The sequence below is a fragment of the Macaca fascicularis genome, chromosome 8, assembly GCF_037993035.2.
Source record: "Macaca fascicularis isolate 582-1 chromosome 8, T2T-MFA8v1.1".
Taxonomy (NCBI): domain Eukaryota; kingdom Metazoa; phylum Chordata; class Mammalia; order Primates; family Cercopithecidae; genus Macaca; species Macaca fascicularis.
In genome coordinates, this window is record NC_088382.1 from 108,370,278 (window position 1) to 108,395,064 (window position 24,787).

A 24,787-nucleotide genomic window follows, 5' to 3' on the forward strand; every position below is an offset into this window, starting at 1 on the left:
TTGAGGTCAGGAGTTTGAGATCAGCCTGGCCAAAATGGTGAAACTCCCATCTCTACTAAAAATACAAAAATTAGCTGGGCATGGTGGCGCGTGCCTGTAATACCAGTTACTAGGGAGCGTGAGACAGGAGAATCCCTTGAACTCAGAAGGCGGAGGTTGCAGTGAGCTGAGATTACGCCATTGCACTCCAGCCTGGGCAACACAGCAAGACTCCATCTCAAAAAATAATAATAATAAAAAAATAACAAAATATATTTATGTGTGTGTGTATATATATATATACATATACACATCATTAAAATGGTCACACTGCCCAAAGCAACTTATAGATTCAATGCCATTCTTATTAAAACTACTATTTGAGATTCAGCACAGAACTAGAAAAAATTATTTTGAAATTCATATGGAACCAAAAAAGAGCCTGAATAGCCAAAGCAATCCTAAGCAAAAAGAACAAAGCTGGAAGCATCAAGCTACCTGACTTCAAAATATACTACAGGGCTACAGTAACCAAAACAGCATGGTTATGATACAAAAAAAGACACATAGACAAATGAAACAGAATAAAGAACCCAGAAACAAGACCACACAACTACAACTATATGATCTTTGACAAACCTGACAATAACAGGCAATGGAAAAAAAGATTCCCCATTCAATAAATGGTGCTGGGATAACTGGCTAGCCATATGCAGAAGATTTGAAACTGGACCCCTCCCCTATATCATGTACAAAAATTTAACTCAAGATGGATTAAAGGCCTAAATGTAAAACCCAAAAATATAAAAACCCTGGAAGACAACCTAGGCATACCATTCAGGACATGGGCAAAGATTTTACGACAAAGACACCAAAAGCAATCACAACAAAAGCAAAAATTGGCAAATGGGATCAAATAAAATCAAAGAGCTTCTGTACAGCAAAGAAACTAGCAAGAGAGTAAACAGACAACTTACAGAATGAGAGAAAATTTTTGAACAAACTATGCATCCAATAAAAGTCTAATATCCAGCAGCTATAAGGAACTTAAACAGATCCACAAGAAAAAAACAAAAACAAAAACAAAAAATAACACCATTAAAAAGTGGGCAAAGGACATGAACAGATACTTTTCAAAAGACCTACATGTGGCCAACAATTATATGAAAAAAAGTTCAACATCACTGATCATTAGAGAAATGCAAATCAAAACCACAATGAGATACCATGTCACACCAGTCAGAATGACTATTATTAAAAAGTTTTAAAAAAAAAAAAAAGCAGATGCTGGCAAGGTTGTGGAGAAAAAGGAATGCTTACATACTGTTGGTGGGAGTGTAAATTAGTTCAACTATTGTGGAAGATAGCGTGGCAATTCCTCAAAGACCTAGAGACAGAAATATCATTCAACCTAGCAATCCCATTACTGGATATATACCCAAAGGAATATAAATTTTTCTATTATAAAGACACACGCATGCTTATGTTCATTGTAACTAGCACTATTCACAATAGCAAAGACACGGCACCAACCTAAATGCCCATCAATGACAGACTGGATAATGAAAATGTGGTACATATATACCATGGAATACTATGCAGCCACAAAAAAGAACAAAGTCATGTCCTTTGCAGAGACATGGATGGAGCTGGAGGCCACTGTCCTTAGCAAATTAACACAGGAACAGAAAACCAAATGCTGCATGTTCTCACTTATAACTGGGAGCTAAATGATAAGAACACATGGACACACAGAGTGAACAACACACACTGGGGCCTATCAGAAGGTGGAGGGTGGAAGGAGGGAGAGGATCAGGAAAAATAACTAATGGGTACTAGGCTCAATACCTGGGTGATAAAATAATCTGTACAACAAACCCCCATGACATAAGTTTACCCATGTAACAAACCTGCACATGTACCCCTGAACTTAAAATAAGTTAAAAATAAATAAATAACAAAAATATCAATCTAAAAAATAAAAGTTAAAATTTTTCCATTATAATTAAATTTTGTATTAAAAACAAAGGCAATAAATACAAAAAAAAATTAACTATGTCTTGAAGTCAAAGGTAGAACAGAGTGGTTGGAGCTAAAAGGCCTGAATTCAAACCTGTTTTATCCCCAGTGCTACTCCATTACCTCTTACACAGACTTGCTCCCCACCAGTCTCCTTGTCTTAGTTTTCTCCCCCGTTCTAATCTATGCTACATACAGTTGACAAGGTACTTTACTTTAAAACAAAAGTAAAATAAGCTGATCATACTGTTCTCCTAGTTAAACAAAAATACTCCAATCATTCTCCATTATCCAAAGGAAAAGGTCTTACCTGCTTCATATCACATACAAGTTATTTCAAAGTCTACCTTGTTACCCGTATCTCTGATTGCTCTCCATCTCGTACCTTAAGTTTCCAGACATACTCAGCTTTGCTAGGTCTTGGGAATTGAAAGTACGTATTTGGAGTTCATAAATGTTCGCTGAACCATTTAAGAAAAGTGCTTGTTTACAAACAAATGAAACTAAATACAGACTTAGAACTGCGACATATGGGAAACATTAAAAAAAAAAATCTCTTTACATATACTCCTTTGAGGTATGGAGCCTATGTGGAAACTTTTATAGGGAGTACTGTTCCTACACCTGGCTGTGCATCAGAGCCACCTGTGACCCAAGCCCATACTCCTTTGAGGTTCTGATTCAGTAGGTTTTTAAAAGCTCTACCGGTGACTCTGATATAGACCCAGAGTTAAGCTTCACTCCACCAGTGAACAGACTGTATATCCTTCAGAAAACAAACAAACAAATAAACAAAAACTCTTTCTCTCTCTCTATTTTTTTTTTTCCTGAGACAGAATCTCACTCTGCCACCTAGGTTGGAGTGCAGTGGCACCATTTCAGCTCACAGTAATATCTGCTTCCTGGGTTCAAGTGATTCTCGTGCCTCAACCTCCCAAGTAGCTGGGATTACAGGCCTGTGTCACCACGCCCAGCTAATTATTGTAGTTTTGCTAGAGAGGGGGTTTTGCCATATTGGCCAGGCTCATCTTTAACTCCTAGCCTCATGTGTTCCGCCTGCCTCAGCCTCCAAAAGTGCTGAGACTACAGGCATGAACCACCATGCCCAGCCAAAAAAAAACTCTTTAAATATGAATTTTCTCATCCAAAATTTTGAAAAGTGTTAAGTAACAATCAATTCAAGATTATGTTCACTGAAAAGCACACAAAAAAATGTACATTTTTCTTGCCATGCACGCTAATCAGCAATGCTAAGAGTAGAAGTGACAACTCACAAAAATTAGGAATTCTAACCTGGGCAGCTACCTGAAAAAACAGCCCTATCTCTCCATAAGAGTAAGTCAAGAGAAAACGTTGGCAAAAGGTAAAATTCTCTTCAAAGAAATAATTCATGGCCCATCTAATACCCATGTAAGTAGATGGATCCAAGTCCAACACCTCTACAACATAAAACATGGCCTCACTAACTTTAACCCAGTGAAGTATGTAAGCAACTAGAACTAAACAGCCACATGCATTCACTGACCCTCTACTTGGGCCAGGCATTTGACCAGATGTTCAGTATGCACTGATGAAACACACATCCACAATTTGGTCCCTCATACAGAATACACCAGCATGAATATACAGGAATTAAGGAAGTAAACTCACAAATAAATATGATTACTAACTACAGCAAGAAAAGAAGAAAGGGTGCTATAAGATAAACTGGCTGTGACTTTATTTTGTATTCACCATTTCTGCAAATAAAATTGTTCCTAGTTCATATGAAGGAATGGAATGCATTCGTATTCCATGGTAGCCTCTGAGACTTGGAAGGCACTGGAGTATGTGAAAAACCTTTGAAGGTAGGTAAGTGAGCTTTAACAATAAAATGTCCTTTCTCCATTGAACTGCTGTGAATTACAAAATCCACAGATTGGAAAAGAAGGAAATGCTTAAACTCCAGAGTTCATATGTATACAGTGGCCATCCTCTGATACTTTCTATGTCAGCACCTTTTATACTGTAAAGCACTTATTACACCCTGCAAGGACTTTGTCATTGACTTTTATCTGCCTCCCCTAGAAGAATAGAAGCTCCATAAAGATAGGTACCAATCTGTCTTACTTTGCATTTTATCCTCAGTAGCTCTCTTCTCATATACACAAACTGAACAAGCAGGCCGGGCACGGTGGCTCACGCCTGTAATCCCAGCACTTTGGGAGGCCGAGGCAGGCGAATCACGAGGTCAAGAGATCGAGACCATCCTGGCCAACATGGTGAAACCCTGTCTCTACTAAAAATACAAAAAAAAATTAGCTAGGCGTGATGGCGCGGGCCTATAAACCCAGCTACTCAAGAGGCTGAAGCAAGAGAATCGCTTGAACCCGGGAGGCAGAGGTTGCGGAGAGCCAAGATCGCACCACTGCACTCCAGCCTGGCGAAAGAACGAGGATCCATCTCAAAAAATATATATAAAATTAAAATAAATAAATAAAAGAACCAATGAATAAATAAATCACACAAAAAAACTAAGACAGGACCTAATTTAGGACTCTCCAAGGGAATAACATTTAAGCTAAAATGCAAAACTTAACTAGAAGTTAGCCAGATAACTAAGCACCAAGAACTGTCCTGCAAAGGCCCTGAAAGACAGAACAAAGCATAGTCAAAGAATTGAACGATTAGCAGGCCTAGGATAAAGTGAGTAAAGGATACAGTAGGACATAGTGGAGCTGCATATGTAGGGAGAAGCCTGACCATGAAGGGCCTCAAAACCAAGGTAAAGAGACTGGGCTTTATTTGAAATACAGGAAAAAATCAGTGAAGAATTTTAAGCAGAGGAATAACATGATGTAAAGTTTCTGTGGTTGCTGAATGAAAGCTAGATTGTAGGGAAGCAGATGTGAATATAGAGAGACCAATTAAAAAGCAGTGTTAGTCCATGCAGAGATTATATTAAGCATATCTTTTTATTTTCTGTATTCTTGATGCTTTGACATCTGGGACCTTGCTAAAACTGAAGCGATTGCCCCTCTCAGGGTTAGCTAATTTCTAGAGACAGCAAACTAACTCCCATGGAAGGATGTCTTTTATGTGCACACCAACCTATCTAGAGCCCAAACCTCCAACCACCTCTATGGTTACAGTCTAGGGTCAACTTTTCCCCTGCCCAAATTGCCCCAGGGCCAGATACCAGACAACCAGAGAAAGCCCTATGCCCCAGAACCCACTTGAAATACTCAAAGTAGCCAATCCTAAACCTGTTTTACCCCGTCTCACCTGTCCCTTCCCACAGAAACCACATAAAGATTCTTGCCCACTTTTTCCCCCTCACTTTCTCTGCCTCCTAACTGCCCCTGGTACTTCCTTGTGGAGCCCTCTGTGACACAGCACTCCTCCCTCTCTTGTGAGCTGTATGTATAACAATATATCTTTTCCACAGCAATAGTCTCTTAATCTGTTGGCTTCATGATATGGGAGTAATAATAAAGCATACTTTTTTTTTGAGACGGGGTCTCACTCTGTCACCCAGGCTGGAGTGCAATGGCGTGATCTCAGCTCCCTGCAACCTCTGCCTCCCGGGTTCAAGCGATTCTCCTGTCTCAGCCTCCTGAGTAGCTGGGATTACAGGCACCTGCCACCATGCCCAGATAATTTGTATTTACTAGACACAGGGTTTCACCATGTTGGTCAGGCTGGTCTCGAACTCCTGACCTTGTGATCCACCCAGCTCGGCCTCCCAAAGTGCTGGGATTACAGGCATGAGCCACCGCGCCCAGCCCTAAAGCACATATTTTAAAAGAGAGATGTTGGTGGCTTGGATTAAAGTGAGTGTAGTAGAAATAGCATAGAAAACAAATTCAAGAGATGTTTTCAAGGTACACACAACACAATGTGGTAGTAGTACAGACTGGGGAGCTGGGAAACAATAAACAAGTTTTCTTCTGTTTTATTTACTGTGCCTCCCTACAACTGCATACAGAACCTACAACTTAAGACTGGCAAACTAAAGACTAAATTTTAAAGCTGTCATTTTAAAAAATTAAAAAGTGAGGCCGGGCATAGTGGCTCACACCTGTAATCCCAGCACTTTGGGAGGCCGAGGCGGGCAGATCACAAGATCAGGAGTTCGAGACAGCCTGGCCAACATGGTGAAACCCCGTCTCTACTAGAGATACAAAAAATTAGCTGGGCCTGGTGGCGTGCGCCTGTAATCCCAGCTACTCAGGAGGCTGAGGCAGGAGAATCTCTTGAACCCAGGAGGCAGACGTTGCAGTGAGCCAAGGTCGCGCCATTGCACTCCAGCCTGGGCAACAAGGCGAGACTCCATCTCAAAAAAAAAAAAACAAAATTTTTTTTAAGTGTTAACACAGCTACCAATAGGCTCAGAGAGTTCAAGACCTGAGACTTCTAAACTCAAGTCTATTTCCACTAACACAGATATGCATTCAAATTCACATTTATTTAATTTTTTTTAAAGTAATTCAAACAACAAACATTCACTGAACAAGCCTATTAGCAGACGCTAGGGAGAAAAACGGAAAAACATTAGACTAGTGACAAAGAATAAAGGGCAGTCCAGGCAATGCAGAACCCTTGAAGGAATGTATGTAAGGAAATAATACAATCAAACTAGCATTTAAATATTATCCTGTGAAGGATTGTCAAGGATCAAATATGATATTGTTCATTCTAGCCAGCAAGTTAACTAACTCCAATTATTTAGATGTTCTAACATCTGTTTTTAAACCATCATGTTGATTATTAAAGGCTAGGGAAGAGGGGGAGAGAGTTTCACTCAAAACACTGTAACACTCCAGTGTTATATACAGGCAAATCTATAAGATATTGCAGGTTTGATTCCAGACCACCTCGATAAAGCAAGTATCACAATACAGTGAGTCACACAAATTTTTGTTTTCCAGAAAGAGCCCTTGGACCAGGAAGATTCATAGCTGAATTTTACCAAATGTATAAAGAAGAGCTGGTACCAACCCTACTGAAACTATTCCAAGAAAGCCAAGGAGGAGGGACTCCTCTCTAACTCATTCTACGAGGCCAGCTTCATTCTGATACCAAAATGTGGCAGAGACAAAATGAAAAAGAAAACTTCAGACCAATATCTCTGATGAACATAAATGCAAAAATTCTCAATAAAAGACTTGCAGACCAAATGCAGCAGCACATCAAAAAGTTAATCCACCACGATCAAGTAGGCTTTACTGCTGGGATGTAAGGTTGGTTCAATATACACAAATCAATAAATGTCATTTGTCACATAAACAGAGGAGATTTTGCAAAATTCTTGAGGGCCCTAATATTTTTGGAATGGGCAATGAGTACTGGCTCCAACTTAAAGTCATGAGAGGCATTAGCCCTTAACAAGAGAGTCAGTCAGCCTGTCCTTTGAAGCTAAGCAGTGACTTCTCTCTAGCTAGGAAAGTCCTAGATGGCATCTCCTTCCAATAGAAGACTGTTCCGTCTACATTGAAAATCTACATTGAAAATCTGTTGCTTAATGTAGCCACCTTCATCAATTATCTCAGCTACATCTTCTGGATAACTTGCTGCAGCTTCTATATCAGCACTTGCTGCTTCATCTTGCACTTTTACGTTATGGAGACAGCTTCTTTGTCTAAGCCTCATGAACCAACCTCTGCTAGCTTCAAACTTTTGTTGCTTCCTCACGTCTCTCAACCTTCATAGAGTTGAAGAGAGTAAGGGCATTGCTCGAGATTAGGCTTTGGCTTAAGAGAATGCTATAGCTGGTTTGAACTTCTATTCAGACCACTCAAACTGTCTCCATATCAGCAATGAGGCTCTTCCACTTTCTTACCACTCGTGCTCACTGGAGTAGCACTTTTAATTTCCTTCAATAACTTTTCCTTTGCATTCAAGCTTGGCTAGCTGTTTGGCACAAGAACCCTAGCTTTCAGCTTATCTTGGCTTTCAACCTGTCTTCCTCACTAAGTTAAATCATTTCTAGTTTTTTATTTAAAGTGAGAGTTGTGTGACTCTCCCTTTCACTTGAACCCTTATGAACCACTGTAGAATGACTAATTGGCCTAATTTCAATATTGTGTCTCAAGGAATAGGAAAGCCTGAGGAAAGGAAGGGAGATGAGGCCCACGGCCTAGCAGTGGTACAGTCAGAACACACACAACATTTAGTTCACCATCTTATAAAGGTGCAATTCGTGGCACCTCAAAACAATTACAACAGTGACATCAAAGATCACTGATCACAGATCACCATAACAGATATAATAATAATGAAAATATCTGAAATATGGGAAGAATTACCAAAACATGACATAGACACATGAAGCAAGCACAAGCTATTGGAAAAATGGTGCTGACGGACTTGATTTGCTCAGTACAGTTGCCACAAACCTTCAATTAAAAAAAGAAATGCAGCATCTGCAAAGTGAAGAAGTACAACAGAGTAAGGTATACCTGTATATAAATTTTAAGCAGTGCAGAAAGTTTTAATTCAGACATATGCCTAAGAATTTTGACTAAACCAGTATATGGACTCGCAGGTTGTATTGGAACCCAGCAATTCTATACACAGTCATCTCTCAGTATCCATGGCGAACTGGTTCCAGGAACGCCACAGATACCAAAATCCATGAATGCATAAGTTCCTTATATTAAATGGCACAGTATTTGCATATAACTACATACATCCTCCAGTATACTTTAAATCATGTCTAGATTACTTATTACAACTAATACAATGTAAATGCTATGTAAATAATTATTATACTGCATTGGTTTTTTTTTTATTGTTTTTTTCTATTGCTTTTTTTCTCACAATATTTCCAATATGCAGTTAGCTGAATCTGTGGATGCAGAACAAGCGGGATACAAAGGGCTAACTGTAGTTTTAATACTTTTGTTATTCTTTTTTTTTTTTTTTTTTTTTTTTTTTTAAGAGACAGGGTATCACTCTGTCACCCAGGCTGGAGGGCAGTGGCACAATCATAGCTCACTGTAGCTTCAAACTCTTGGGCTCAAGTGATCCTTCCACCTCAGCTTCCGAAGTAGCTGTAACTATAAGCATGCACACACCTGAACTAATTATTTTTTTTATTTTTTGTAGAGACAGAGTCTCACTACATTGTCCAGGCTACTCTCAAATTCCTGGCTTCAAGTGATCCTCCTGCTTTGGCCTCCCAAAGCACTGGGATTACAGGCGTGAGCCACCATGCCTGGTTAGTTTTGTCTCTTTTAAATAGGAGTAAGCAGCTATGCCTTTGAAAATTTCACTGGGTGGAAGAACCAGGAACACACAAAGGAAATTACAGACTACACCAGGAAGCAGAGGTGAAATATGATGCCTTAATAACTAGCATGCCAATCATGAGCCACATTCTATGCCTTTCTCTTATGCATCTTCTCTCCACTTCATCCTCCTGTCTCATTAATTTTTCCCTTCCCCTATGTAAACGCTTTCAATCCAATAAAATGACGTATCTTGTTCTGGTTTTCTTTTTTTTTGAGGGGGTGGGGGCATCTGGGCTTCCTCTCATCTCATACCTAATGATCACACCCTTTCCATTTCCATCTTCATTTCATAGCTCCCTACACTCTTTATCCTAATGGTCCTCCTCTAGTATCACAACTCAAAATAGAAAGAGTATTAAAAAAAAAATGAGAAAACCCAAAGGGGAAAAATGGAGAAAGGACTACATACTCCCATCTAACTGTACGTTACTTAAACACTACCTATGATACAAATTATATGGACTGAATCATTACGTTTAAGCTTCTTACAAAAATCCAAATGTTCTATTCACAACACCCGAAATATGGAATCAATCTAAGTGTCCATCAACAACATCATATAATTAAAGAAAATGGAATACTTTGAAAATACTGCTTGAAAGGTGACTCTTTTTTTTTTTTTTTTTTTTTTTTTTGAGACAGGGTCTGGCTCTGTCACCCAGGCTGGAGTGCAGTGGCATGATTTCAGCTCATTGTAACCTCTGCCTCCTGACCTCAAGCAATCCTCCCAACCTCAGCCTCCCAAGTAGCTGGGACTACAGGCACGTGCCACCATGCCTGGCGAATTTTTGTATTTTTTTTAGAGATAGAGTTTTGCCATGTTGCTCAGGCTGGTCTTGAACTCCTGAGCTCAAGCAATCTGCCCACCAAGGTCTCCCAAAGAGCAAGGATTACAGGCATAAGCCACCATGTACAATCAAAAGGTGACTTTTTAAATATTAACTTGAATTTCATTCTAACTGAAGAAAACCATATATTGCTAAAGGTATATTTTTTAAAAGTCTTCCTAATATGGGCATGTGATAATTAAAATACTAAAGAAATGGCTATTTTTAATTACATCATTTTCATCAACATCTTACTACAATCTTAGTAGTGTTCTGTAACTTAGTAGGTAATATAAATAAGAGTTTTTACAAAGGCAATGTGGATATTCTACGGAAACTGAGCTGTTTCCAGCATAAAGCTGAATCACACAGCAATTTATTTCTTTTTGCCAAAGAAGAAATAAATTGCCAAAGTTCATCACTAATCCTCCAATATGGTGATTTTCAAGCTTTTTATTATTTTTATTTTTTTTATGTCAGAAGCCGTGTTCAAATGGAATCTTATCTAGAAACATGAGGAAATAGAACAGGTAAGAATGTAGCATGCTCTGGTAGAAGCCAAGGGGTGCGCAGTGACACCCTGAACAGGCCAGCTGAAAATGCTCTATTTCGCCATAAGAGTTGTCTCTTCTCTTTGCCCAGCAAATCTAACTCATCAATCAGGACTCAGCTTAGCTATGACCTCCCTGGGAAATCTTTCCCTGAACCCCCAAACATGACAGATATCTCTTCCAACCCACATACTTCTCCATATCTATCCCATCACAGCTCTTACCACACTGTGTATTGAAATAGCCTACCCATTCATCTGTTTCTTCCAGCTCAGTGAAAGTCTCTCCAACGCCTAAGACCCATTCTTTTTTTTTTTTTTTTTTTTTGAGATGGAGTCTCATTCTGTCAACTAGACTAGAGTGCAATGGCGTAGTCTTGGCTCACTGCAACCTCTGTCTCTCGGGTTCAAGTGATTTTCCTGCCTCAGCCTCCCCAGGAGCTGGGATTATAGGCGCCTGCTACCACGCTAGGCTAATTTTTGTATTTTTAGTAGAGATGGGGTTTCACCATGTTTGCCAGACTGGTCTCAAACTTCTGACCTTGTGATCCACCCGCCTCAGCCTCCCAAAGTGCTGGGATTACAGGCATGAGCCACGGCACCCAGCCAAGACCCATTCTTTGTTGTATCTCTTGTGAGAGCAAATCAGGGCTACACTTAGGAGTAGGAGGTACTCAATACATACTAGTTGAACAGGTAAAAAGAGGATAGGTGTGTGCCCTGATTTGTATCAACATTATTTCTCTTTGTTTAAATGTGAAAAGTTCCTTCTCTGGCATATAAGCACCAGGAGAGTAGGGACTGTGTCAGTTGTGGTTCCCTTGTGTACATATTACCTGGCACATAGTATTGCTAACCAGTTGTTACCTCTACTCCTAGCAATGCCTTGAGAGTGCTTCACTTTGAACTGTTGGAATTTTTTTACAGACATTGCTTTCTTCAACATTGGCCCTAGAGTAGGGTAAATGCGGGTTCTTATTGCATCTCAGTCACTAACTAGCAGTGTGATCTTGGGCAATTCACATAAAAGCTCTAGTTCTCATTTTCTGTATCTGCAAAACTGTTTTTAAATATGCTTTAGCACTAGAAGCCTTTTCCTCAAATAAAAATTTCAAAAGAGTCCCATATATAAAAAAGATAAAAGCAATAATGAAGTTCTCATTCTACTCAATTCTTCAGTGAAGAAAATGCCACTAAAAGTACCTTCTTAGATCAGGGTATGATTTGAAAAACACTAAACTAGCTGACCCACAAAAGTTGAGTCTAGCAATAACATTCCATGATTTATCCATTTAATAAATACTTATTAAATGTCTACTCTGTACCTGGTACCGAACTAGGCACTGCACATTCAGCAATAAACAAAGCAGATGGGCTTCCTGAGATATTTATGCCAACATGTGGTATTCAGCCCATTATTAAATATTCACTTAAAAGAACAGAAAAAAGATAAAAACACCACCTCTGGTCTTTTTATAGAGTATAGAAAGCAAGACATTTTACCAAATTCACAAATAGCTGAATGTATTAATAGCTAAATTTCAGAAATGCATATCTCATTTTCCCTAACCAAAATTTCAGTGTATTATTTGGGAATTTTTCAATTCATACTGTTTTCTTCCAATCATTTTTATGCTAATTTCTTAATAACACATTTACATTAATATTATTTATTGGTAGCTAAAATCTAAGTTTGTCCCTGTCATTTCCTAATTGTTTTTCTTTTTTTTTTTTGAGAAAGAGTCTCACTCTGTCACCCAGGCTGGAGTTTAATAGTGCAATCTCGGCTCACTGCAACTTCCGCCTTCCAGGTTAAAGTGATTCTCCTGCCTCAGCCTTCCGAGTAGCTGGAATTACAGGCACCTGCCACCATGTCCAGCTAATTTCTGTATCTTTGTAGAAACGGAGTTCTGTCATGTTGGCCAGGCTGGTTTTGAACTCCTGACCTCAGATGATCCACCCATCTCGGCCTCCCAAAGTGCTGAGATTACAGGTATGAGCCACCATGCCCAGCCCTTATTTATTTTTTACTTGTCCTATCTTTTAGCATTTTAGGATCTTTTAGCCAACTGATTTTTGATCCTTCGCAACTTCATACTTACAATATGAATTTGACAGTGAAATCTAAAAGGCACAAACCATTTTTCATCAATATTTGCTTCACCATTTATTTCATTCAACAAATATTTGAGAAGTACCTACTATGTGCAAGGCATTCTGCTATAAAGCGGTACAAAAGTTCTAGAATTCTATTCACATTTCCTTCCCACTGTATTCTTTACTTTTCTTTCGCTTTAAAAGCTTAAAGTGCATAGCAAGAATAAGTACCTGATTTCCTTAGGGTTCCCTCAATCTGTAATGCTCTTCCTCATACTCCTCATACATACCACATTCATTCATTCATTCATTCATCAAAAAGTATATTGCTAGGCACTGAACAGGTGCTAATGAAGAAAAATATATGGTTCCTTTCCTTAGGGAATGACGAGAAGAATAAAGATAGTGATGACATTTCAGAAGGAAAATCTACAAGACTCAGTATCATCAGAAGCATCATAAAAAGGAATAAAGATGATTCTCAGACTTGCTAAAAGACTAAGTACATGATGATGCCTTTGACACACAGGAATTTGAAAGGCTTGTCTGGAATGTTTAAAACTGGTTTTAGAATGTTAAATGTGTAACTCCCTCTGGATAGTCTAGTTGAGTTGCCCAAACAGAAATTATTAAATAGAAGTACTCATTAGTATCTGAGTAACCATTATGTGGCAGGATCCAAGGACACTAAGTAAAATACAATCCCCGAATTCAAGGAACTTAAGACTTAGATGATAGAGAATACAAGTAAACAGACACTTAAAAGAGAAACTCAGGGAACAGACTGGAGGTGTAAGCACCAGATGGAACATGAAGGACTGGAGACTCGATTTCTCGAGGCAATGCGGAGCCACAGGTTTTAAACAGAGAATGCTTGATTACATTTGCATTTTAGAAAAAAACACTCTAGCTTCAAGGAAGATAATGGGTTGGAGGAGGCAAAAATGAAAGACAAAGTGAACAATTAAGATGCTGTTGCAGAAATCTGAGCAAGATTTGACAGATTCCAAGACCTACAAAGATTAAGGGAAGAGATACGTAATAGTAATATTTGAGAACCTGACTTTCCTAGACAACACTCAAAGTACAATGCTAATTCCTGAACTACTTTTAACCATAATAATAGAATAATGCGCCGGGCTCGGTGGCTCAAGCCTGTAATCCCAGCACTTTGGGAGGCCGAGACGGGCGGATCACGAGGTCAGGAGATCGAGACCATCCTGGCTAACACGGTGAAACCTCGTCTCTATTAAGAAATACAAAAAACTAGCCGGGCGAGGTGGCAGGCACCTGTAGTCCCAGCTACTCGGGAGGCTGAGGCAGGAGAATGGCGTGAACCTGGGAGGCGGAGCTTGCAGTGAGCTGAGATCCGGCCACTGCACTCCAGCCTGGGTGACAGAGCGAGACTCCGTCTCAAAAAAAAAAAAAAAAAAAAAAAAATAGAATAATGCTAGCATCAGGCAAGTATAAAGCATACCTGATGGCCGAGCACTATGCTATCTCATCTCCTATTCTATATCAAATTGTGGGAACCACAGTTGAGGAATGTATCTTTTTTTTCCTACAACCACTTGAATTTCACATGCTGTAGGAAATACATAACATAATTTAAATATGCAGCATACTCTAAAAAAAAGCAAAATTGAACAGATCCAAGCAGCAAAGTTCCTCTAGGATTATGCAATCACTTCATTAGCCAAGAAGCTTACAATCTATAGATCCTATGTATTGTCAGGAGAGAAAGCTTTCCATAAATCTCTAATTACAGGGCCCTGAATTGATAAGGGAAGACAATGTGTCCAGACTACCCTGTGTCACCAGCTCTAAGTCACAGATGAGACAATTCTTACAAATAAGACTGAAGCTGAAGGTTTCTGGGAAAGCCCCTTCCCTGCTTCTTCCTTTCTTCCTCCTGCCTGGAATGTCGACATAAAGCTGGGGCTATAGCAGCCCTGTCGTAGCCCTGAGATAATAAGCATGAGGACAAAGTATATGCTAAGGATGACAGAGTACAAGAAAAGAAGGCTGAGACCTGGTTGTTCCTTTGTTGCTGCTGTACCAGCAGACCTTTTGTTAAGGGAGAATAATAAATTCCTCTGTGGTTAAGTAACTTTAAGCTAAACATAGTCATAATTTATACACTCTGAATCCCTTATAGAATAAAGCCTAGGCCACTTAACATTGCATAAGACGCTCCTCACCATCAGCTCCATTTAACTATCCAACCTCATTTCATTCTGTTCTCTGTCCCATACTTTCCATTCCAATAATTCTAAGTCTTGTCAGATGAGCACACCCCAATGAGCTATTTTTACCTTTCTACCTGTCATTCCCTTGACTCTCCCTTATCACTCCATTTCTTCACCAAATTAACTCTTCGTCAGCATTCCAGATTTCCTGGCTCTACTGGCTGAGAAAGATGCCCTGCCTTCTTCTTTTCACATTACCCCATGCACCAGTCAGTACAATGAGTGTGCTATATTACAGTTATTTATTTATATATTTGTCTTCCCAATTACACTACTGATCCCTCAAAAAGAAAAAGGTATCTTAGTTCTTTTGGCATTCTTAGATCCTGGCACAGTACTGGGTCAACTGGGGATGCTTAGTGAATGTTTGCTGAATGAATTAGATTTACATAAAACATGATTTCTTAATTAATAAAAGTGATTATACAATACATACTGCTAAATGACCCCTTTAACATCAAAAACTCATTCTCATCCATAAAGTTGTGCTAAAAATGTCCAGGCTGTAGTGCAGTGCTGCAATCATAGCTAACTGTGGCCCTGAACTCCTGGGCTCAAACAATCCTCCCGCCTCAGTTTCCCAAGTAGCTAGGACTACAAGTCCAAGCCATCACACCTGGCTAATTTTTTCTCTTTTGGTAGAGAAAGGGTCTCACTATGTTGCTCAGACTGGCTTTGAACTCCTAGGCTCCTTTACCCTCGATGCTCTGGCCTCCCTAAGGGTTGAGATTACAGGTGTGATCTACCACATCCAGTCTCATTTCTGCTTTTAAGCAGAAAAGCTGCAAAGAGCTGTAAGTCCTAAAGACACTTGACAAAGCCATCCTCATCTGCCTTAAAGGATTAATCTCACTTACAGTGGGAAGTCAGAAATGAAAACCAGGCTGGGCGTGGTGGCTCACGTCTGTAATCCCAGCATTTGGAGGCCAAGGCAGGTGGATCACGTGAGGTCAGGAGTTCGAGACCAGACTGACCAACATGGATAAACCCATCTCTACTAAAAATACAAAATTAGCCGGGCGTGGTGACACATGACTGTAATCCCAGATACTCAGGGGACTGAAGCAGGAGAATCACTTGAACCCAGAAGGCGGAGGTTGTAGTGAGCTGAGATCACACCATTGCACTCCAGTCGGGCCAACAAGAGCAAAACCCCGTCTCAAAAAAAAAAAAAGAAAAAGAAATGAAAACTAAACAGATGATCAAAGAATAAATTTTGTTATACGTTATTAGCAAAACTTGTCAAAACAAGGGTAAGCAAAGAAATAAAATCTCTTCATACCTGTCACACTGCTGCATTATGGAAATTTCTTTGATTATTTCCTGAAGATCTGATTCAACAGGCACTTGTTTAATTGCGACAACTTGACCAGATTCCTTGTGTATTGCTTTAAATACACTTCCATAAGACCTAAAAGAAACCAAGACATTATTTTTTTCCTATAAAACATCGTAACTATAAGGTTAAAAGTCTATGAGTTTTCTGTGGATTGTCTTTTTTAGTTTAAAACACTATTTAAAAATTAAAAAATCAAAATAAACAAGTAACAATTTTAAAAGTTAATGAATTATATCTTAGCTTTATTGCTTCAACTACAGACTTAAAATAATCAAGTTAATATATAATGAGTAGCTATTTTTCTTATGAATGAAAGAAACAGACTTACGTTTTGTCAACTCAAACAAATGCAGCATTAGGAAGACATAAATGGAAATTAAAAGAATGAAATGTACATTAAAAATAGCCAAAGTCTCAAATTAGGGGAAAAGGCTGATCTCAAGGAAAATGACCCCCGGAATATCAAAAAGTCACACGTCTGTTCAGAGTACCTGAACAGTTAAAACCCTCAGCTGGGGACCACATTAACATCAAAGTTAGAGAAGCAAGGAATCTGTAGCCATCTGCTTCTACCTGATTTAGAGATCCAAGGTGTCTTTTTTAAAAGTCCCTTTCACTACCTTTTCCTCAAGAGAAAAACTACACGCTCACAGGTAAATAAAATGAGGAATAGGGTCTAAGTCACTTGCCCAAAACCTGTCTCTGCTACAACTACTGAAACTTTGCCAACTGAATATTCACGTGTTTTAAAAAACAAAACCAAAGAAGAAAGAAGCCATTTGTATCTTAGTAAGAATTTAAAAACGAGGTTAAACACTACTATGTACTGAGTTCTTACTATAAACCAGGTCCTGTGCTAGGTGTTTTATATGTATTACGAAATTCAACCCTCACAACCATAAGGAAAAACACTATTATTGTCATTAAAAGATAAGAAACAGACTAGTAGGGCCAGAATTCAAACACATTCTGACTCCAAAAATCATGTTTTTCTCACCATATTTTTCTACAGAAGACAAGGAAAAGCAAGCCAATGGAAGACACTGAGTGTTTCCTAATATTAGAAATCTATACAGAAGCCCTTCCAGATTTATAATCTTTTAAAATAAGTGAAAAAGAGAGAAACAAGTGATAAAGCGACTACTTCAATAAAATATATTTTATCCTCTCCTCTGTTTCTTTGGGCTCTCTGAAGTAATTTAATTTGGTTTGGTACCCAAAGTCACAGTGGGCTGGGTGTGGGGGAATGTATGTGCGTGTATCTCCCCTTGAAAGCCGTATGTGTGTATGTTCCTTCAAAAGCTAACACAGAATTCAGTGCTAGATCATCTACTGTCAATTAGGCAACACCATCACTCCTTTCTAAGGACTCCTCAGCATTACAAAAGAGAAGCTACAATCCCCATTTCCCAGAATCCCTTTCCCTGAACGGTTCCTCATTAAAAGTCTGCCAGTGGGAAGAACATGCATGTGTGAATGCAAAAAGGAGAAACCATTTTTTTCCAGATATAGTTGTAGCAGATGGACTGACAGATATAAAGTGCACAACGGCTTCCTGCTGAGCTTCCAACAGCCACCAGTGCTGCAGACTGAGGTAGCTGGTGGAAGTTTCTCAATACTGCAGGATTCCAGCAGATTCCCAGAGAGCTTTTGAGAAACACCCACTTCAGTGCTTCAGGCTGAGATCTTCAATGCTGACTTCGACCTTCAACCTTCGGCAACAGTTTTCATGAGCTTTGCATCCCTGGCCCCTCCACAATTCATTTGAGCTCCTAACTTTATTACTAAACTCTTTATATCTAGAGTACATAGAGTAGCTTCTCTTTCCTGACTATACCTTGATAGCAATATAGTTTATGGTAGAAGAAGCGGTTCCAAGGGAAAGAATCTTAAAGATGAGAATCTTGAATTAGTTCTTTCTTAGATGTTGATATGGTTTGGCTGTGTTCCCACCCAAATCTCGTCTTGTAGCTCCCATAATTCCCACGTGTTGTGGTAGGGACTCAGTGGGAGATCACTGAATCATGGGGACAGATCTTTCCCATGCTGTTCTCATGACAGTGAATGGGTCTCACGAGGAGATCTGATGGTTTTAAAAATGGGAGTTTGTCTGCACAAGCTCTCTCTTTGCCCACTGCCATCCATGTATGTACGATGTGACCTGATCTTCCTTGCCTTCCATCGTGATTGTGAGGCCTCCCTAGCCACGTGGAACTGTAAGTCGATTAAACTTCTTTCTTTCGTAAATTGCCCAGTCCCGGGTATGTCTTTACCAGACTAATACAGATGTGTAGATAGTAATGATTTCAATACAAATAACAAATAGAACACTGATGGTCTATGGCATTCAGTGGCAAACAGTTACTTAAATTATCACCCTTAGTTGCCTGGAGTCTAAGCAAAGCTTTAAAAGACCAAGTAGCTATATCAATACAATGTATGGTAAAAATAAAGTATAAGGACTATAGAATGGGCTGCTGCCTCTGCCTGCACTGGAAAAGTTATAGAACAAACACAGCAAGCTAAAGGCTTAAATGTCCAGCTCAAGACTAAGAGAACCAGAAAACTTCTGAATTTCTTAATTCTTACAGAAACAGGGTTGAGATTTCTGAAAAACAAACTCTAAGTATAGTCTTACTGGAAGCTGAATTACACTGCAAGTTGAATTCACATCAGCACCAGGTCTGTTATGTTAAAGTTAAGGCATGTAACAGTAAAGAGAAGTACCTAGAGACCTGGTATTAGGACATTTAGATAGATTCTCATTAATCTGAGTACCTTGAATCCCCAAATCCTATCAAGCCTCCCTTGCTACCAAAAGCAACTCTGCCCTCCTGTCTGAGAAAATTAACCTTACAATGCCTGAAGACTCCACCTCCTGAAGCAGTCACTTTTCAGGAGAATGGAGTGGTCCTCCAGACCACTCTACCACCACTTCTCATTGCTTCCAGACCCAAAGTTATACTCAACTCCCATAGACACCAGGGAGACAAGTATAAAATTTAACCCAAGCAGTTAGTATTCACACTAAAAAAGTTGCAAGATTTTGCCAATTTTTATCAGAACCCTAAAAAATATGTGTGAGAGCGAATTCTAAGATATCCAGAGAGGAAGAAATGTACTGATATGGATGAAAGACCAGAAATTCCAGACTCAGCATGTTAGCTCAAACAGTTGGGGGTGTCCCTAACAGTTGCTCAGCCAGTTAACTGAAACCTGGACTCAACAGTGGCCCATATTAAGTGAGATGCTAAGTGAGCCTCAGTACACACCAAAGGAAGCATATCAAAGACTCAAGGAAATGGGATACTAGATGGATATATATTATATGTGCCATGCTCACAAACTCCCTAACTATGTTTTCAAAAAGCGTCCAGAGGATACCATCATCAATCAAAGCTCTATTAGTGCAGGGGAAAGATGACAAATATGCCAACAGTGAAACTGGCTCCTTAAGTTTAATAGATAACAGGATCCCAACACAAGAGAAGTGGCAACATCTATTCACCTGAGACAAGGTGGGAACAGTTACCATAATGAGTAACAAAGCAAGGCTGAATTACAGTTTTCTTTTATTATACATCTGGGTATCAGTATTAAAGTTACACTAGCTTCATTTTTTTAAAAAAAAGCTATAATTAACTGTCCTTTAAACAGTGTATAAAACATAATTGGAACCTTTCTGGAGGGGAGGAGGTGAAATACACACAACATAAAATTCACTATTTTAAAGTGTACTATTCAATGGCATTTAGTGGGTTCACAGTGCTGTGTAAACGTTATCTGTATGTTCCAAAATATATAGAATCTGCTTTCTGTCTCTATAGATTTATCTATTCTAGATACTTCTATAAATGAAATCATACAATATGTGACCTTTTATATCTGGCTTCTTCCTTCACTTAGCATAATATTTTGTAGGTCCAACTACACTGTAACATGTACCAGTACTTCACTCCTTTTCATGGCTAAAAGGTCACTTGTACAGACATATCACATTTTGTTTATTCATCTGGGATAGCAGATGGACATTTGGGTTGTTTCCACATTTTGGCTATTATAAATAATATGCTGTGAGTTGGTATCTTTATAATTAACAGTTATTTAATCATTTCTCTATCACTGGCTATATCTTCCTTCTTATTCTAAATCTGCTGTATTTTTGCTCTATTTTCTTTAGTCAACACTGTAAGAGGTTTAACTATTTTACTGATCTCTTCGAAAGCTTATGTATGTATAAACATATATGTATTTATCTTTTTTTTTTTTTTTTTGAGACAGAGTCACGCTCTGTCACCCAGGCTGGAGTGCAGTGGCACAATCTTGACTCACTGCAACCTCCACCTCCTGGGTTCAAGCAATTCTCCTGTCTCAGCCTTCCAAGTAGCTGGGATTACAGGCACATGCCATCACGCTCGGCTAATTTTTGCATTTTTAGTAGAGATGGGGTTTCACCATATTGGTCAAGCTGGTCTCAAACTCCAGACCTCAAGTGATCCACCCACCTCGGCCTCCCAAAATGCTGGGATTACAGCGCATAAGCCACTGCGCTGGGTTCATATTTTTCATTTTTAATTTTTTTTCTATCTCATTAATTTCAGCTTTTTCTTTAATTCAATCTTCAGTTTCTTTCAGTATGTTTCATAATTTTTCTAAGTTCTTTAAGCACTAAGTTTATTTTTTGCCTGTCTTCTTTAGTAATGAATGAATTTAGAACTAAAACTTTTCTTTTAATTAGTTTTACTGTATTCCATAGATACCGGCACAATGTGTTCTCCTTTTCAGTGTTTTGTAGATAATTTATAATATCCTCTTCAATCAACAAGTTACTTCAGATTATGTTTCCTAATTTCCAGTTGGTGTGGATTTTGTCATATTATAACTACTTATTTCTAATTTAGTGAGTATAATCAGTGATATGGTTTGCATATTTGTCCTCTCCAAAACTCATTTTGAAATGTAATCCCCAATGTTGGAGGTGGAATCTGTTAGGAGACGTTTGGGTCATAGGGGCAGTTTCCTCATGGCTTGTTGGTGTCCTTGAGATGGTAAGTGAGTTCTCACAGGACATGCTTGTTTAAAACGGTGTGACAGGCTGGGTGCAGTGGCTCACGCCTGTCATCCCAACACTGTGGAAGGCCGAGGTGGGCAGATCACCTGAGGTCAGGAGTTCGAGACCAGCCTGGCCAATATTGTGAAACCTCATCTCTACTGAAAATATGAAAATTAGCTGGGCGTGGTGGCAGGCGCCTATAATCCCAGCTACTCAGGAGGTTGAGGCAAGAGAATCCCTTGAACCCGGGAGGACATTGCAGTGAGCCAAGATCGTGCCATTGCACTCCAGGCTGGATGACGAGAGAGAAACTCTGTCTCAAAAAAATTTAAAAATAAAAAAAATAAAACTCTGGCACCTCCCCTGTCCTATCTTGCTCCTGCTCTTACCATGTGAGACATCTGCTCCCCCTCTGCCTTCTTCCATGACTATAACCTTCCAGAAGCCCTCACCAGAAGCAGATGCTGGCACCGTGCTTTTTGTAGTGTCTGCAGAACTGTGAGCCAATTAAGTTTTTCTTTATAAATTACCCAGTCTCAGGTATTTTTCTTATAACAACACATGAATAGCTTAATACAATCAGAAAATGTGACCAGTAAAAATCTCTTATTTTTAAGAATTTGTAACTTTTCTTTTATCAATGGTCCTTGAACATACACCAAAAAAGCAGGTCCGCAAGAAATATATATGTATAGTTATATAGACATACAGGTACTTTATATATTTTTACTTTATATATATTTACATTTCTATAAAATCAAGTTTATTCATCATAATGTTAACTCCCTCTATGTCCTTTCTCTTTTTTCTATTATATCTGTCCAATTCTAAAAGAGATACACTGAAATCTCCCATACAATTATACTTTTATTAGATGCCTCTGACATCACTAATAGCTTTTCTGTCATAAATTTAGCTGCCATGTTGTCTGATATGTTTTGTTATAAATTGTCTTTCATATCGCTACCTAATATACCTCTTTATTTAGTTGAAATCTTTTAAACTTTAATGTATCTAATATAAAAATTGCTATTACTTTTTTTTATTTGTACATTCATCTCTTACATAATATTTTTTATAAGAAATATCCTTATAAGCTATGCACAGTGGCCCACATCTATAATCCTAACAATTTGGGAGGCCAAGGAAGGAGGATCACTTGAGGCCAGGAGTTGAAGACCAGCCTGGGTAACATAGCAAGATCCCATCTCTATTAATAATAAATAAATAGCCTTATATTTCCATTATTTGTTTTACTTGTATCTCCTATAAACAAAATATAGGTAGGTTTCACATGTTCATTTACTCTAACAGTTTGTCTTTTAATGGGAGAATTAACATTTACTGAAAAATACACTTGATTTTATTCCTTCCATCATGTTTAGCTTTTTTTTTCTTTTTCTTTTTTTTGAGATGGAGCTTCGCTTGTGTTGCCCAGGCTGGAGTGCAATGACGTGATCTCAGCTCACCGCAACCTTTACCTTCCAGGTTCAAGTGATTCTCCTGCCTCAGCTTCCCGAGTAGCTAGGATTACAGGCGCCTGCTACCACGCCCAGCTAATTTTGTATTTTTAGTAGAGATGGGGTTTTTCCATGTTGGTCAGGCTGGTCTCAAACTCCCGACCTCAAGTGATCCACCCATTTTAGCCTCCCAAAGTGCTGGGATTACAGGTGTGAGCCACTGTGCCTGGCCTAGCTTATTATTTTACCTTTTTATTTTCTCTATTTCCTTGTCCTTGTTCTTGCTGATCTATAAGCTTCTTTTAATTCTGTTTTGTACCTTTCTTATTTTAAAAATTCTCCTATACTTTGCCATTCCATTAAACGCTCCCTACCTTTCTCTCTGCTCGAACCGAGACATGTTTCTCTACTATTATTTTGAAACCATGTCAACTATTCTTCTGCCTATACAAACTGTTTTCCTCACTAAGATATTCTTGTAATATCAACTACTTACCTTTTCCAAAATAAAATGAGCCCCAAGATCTAAAAGGATGGCCTTATGTTCGTTTGCCTAACAAAGTCAAAACCTTCAAGCATATTAATAAGAATGCCATAAGGGATGAACTAACAAATCTCTTGAAAATCATTTCACAGCACATTTCCTGCTTTTTGCTTATATATATAGCCTACTTTCTCTGAAAAAACACTATTACCAGATTTAGCACAAACTAATCTTTAAAATTCAGTATCACCTGCCAAATTTAATTACTACTAAATACTATTCAATTCATACAAATATATTCTAGTTGAAAGATTAATATCATACAATATTTTTTAAATTGTTCTGAAATTATTTAGACGCTTTCATATTTTTTGTACTTACCCTTCTCCAAGCTTCTCTAATACATCAAAAACTTCTTCAGGCTGTTTAGTCAAACTGTCTTCACTCAGCTTTTTTAGTTTACTGATTTAAAAAAGAAAGAAGAAAGAAAATATTTTCTTTAAAGACCTTTTACAAAATTTTTAATTTTTAAAATTTACAAAGTTTTTAATTTTATTTTAATATATTCAGAAGACTATAACAATATAAAAACATATATAGTAAACTCTCTCCTTTCAAGCCCTGTTCCTCATGTGCCCAGCAACACCTCCAAAAATAATCACTTTTATTAGTTTTTTGTGAAACCTTTATGCAAATATGAATACATATTCTTAATTCCTCCCCTTTGAATATATAAGAAGCACATACACACCCTTCTTTATAAATATTGTTACGTTGTGTTAGAGAGCTTTCCATACAGGTTAACCATCCATAATCCAAAAATCTGAAATCCAAAATGCTCCAAGATCTGAAATTTTTGAAGCACCAACATGATACTGACAATGGAAAATTCCACACCTGCCCTCATGTAATGAGTCACAGTCAAACTGTAAGCACATAACACAATTTAAGGAAAAAAGATCCTCCTCAGCCCGCTTCGGCTCCGACATATCTTTTCCATGCATGCACAGATTCTCCCACCCAAGCACATCCAAAGAAGGGTAATAAAATGGCACAGGTACAGGCCAGATGCACCAATGATAGGTTCCCCACGATGCCCCACATGGAGCCAAGACTGTGCATTACTCACTGTGGGTTTTTTTCCTTATTCTCTGCTTTGTGGCACAAAGACAATGTTGAAAATCTGAGTAAGTGACAGAAAAACAGGAAGCATTTATGCTTATCTCTAGCACAAAAAGTCAAGCTGCTGGATAAACTGGACAACAGTGTGGGAAATGTCTTACAAAAGAGCATGGTGTTGGAATGACCACCATAGACAACCTGAAGAAACAGAAGGATAAATTGTTGAAGTTCTACGCTGAAGTGTCAATGAACAGAAGTTAATGAAAAATTTTTTTTAACTGCAGAAAACCAAAATGAAGATCTCAAATGTATACTGAAAGAGTAAATCTGTCAG

General features: G+C 38.5%; 1 protein-coding gene across 7 annotated transcripts in view; it reads right to left on the reverse strand.

Moving 5' to 3' along the window:
• The window catches only part of STK3 (serine/threonine kinase 3), a 331,890-nt gene that overhangs the window by 263,784 nt on the left and 43,319 nt on the right, over positions 1–24,787 (reverse strand). For 6 of the 7 annotated variants that reach the window (XM_005563776.4, XM_015455063.4, XM_074000046.1 and 3 more), the window contains 2 exons: positions 23,713–23,793; positions 16,278–16,406 (listed from right to left, as the gene is read on the reverse strand). In XM_005563776.4, coding sequence (XP_005563833.1) covers positions 16,278–16,406; positions 23,713–23,793 — 210 coding nt within the window. Of the gene's footprint in view, positions 1–16,277; positions 16,407–16,662; positions 17,954–23,712; positions 23,794–24,787 lie in introns of those variants that run through there. The other variant, XM_065519472.2, reaches the window with a different exon arrangement.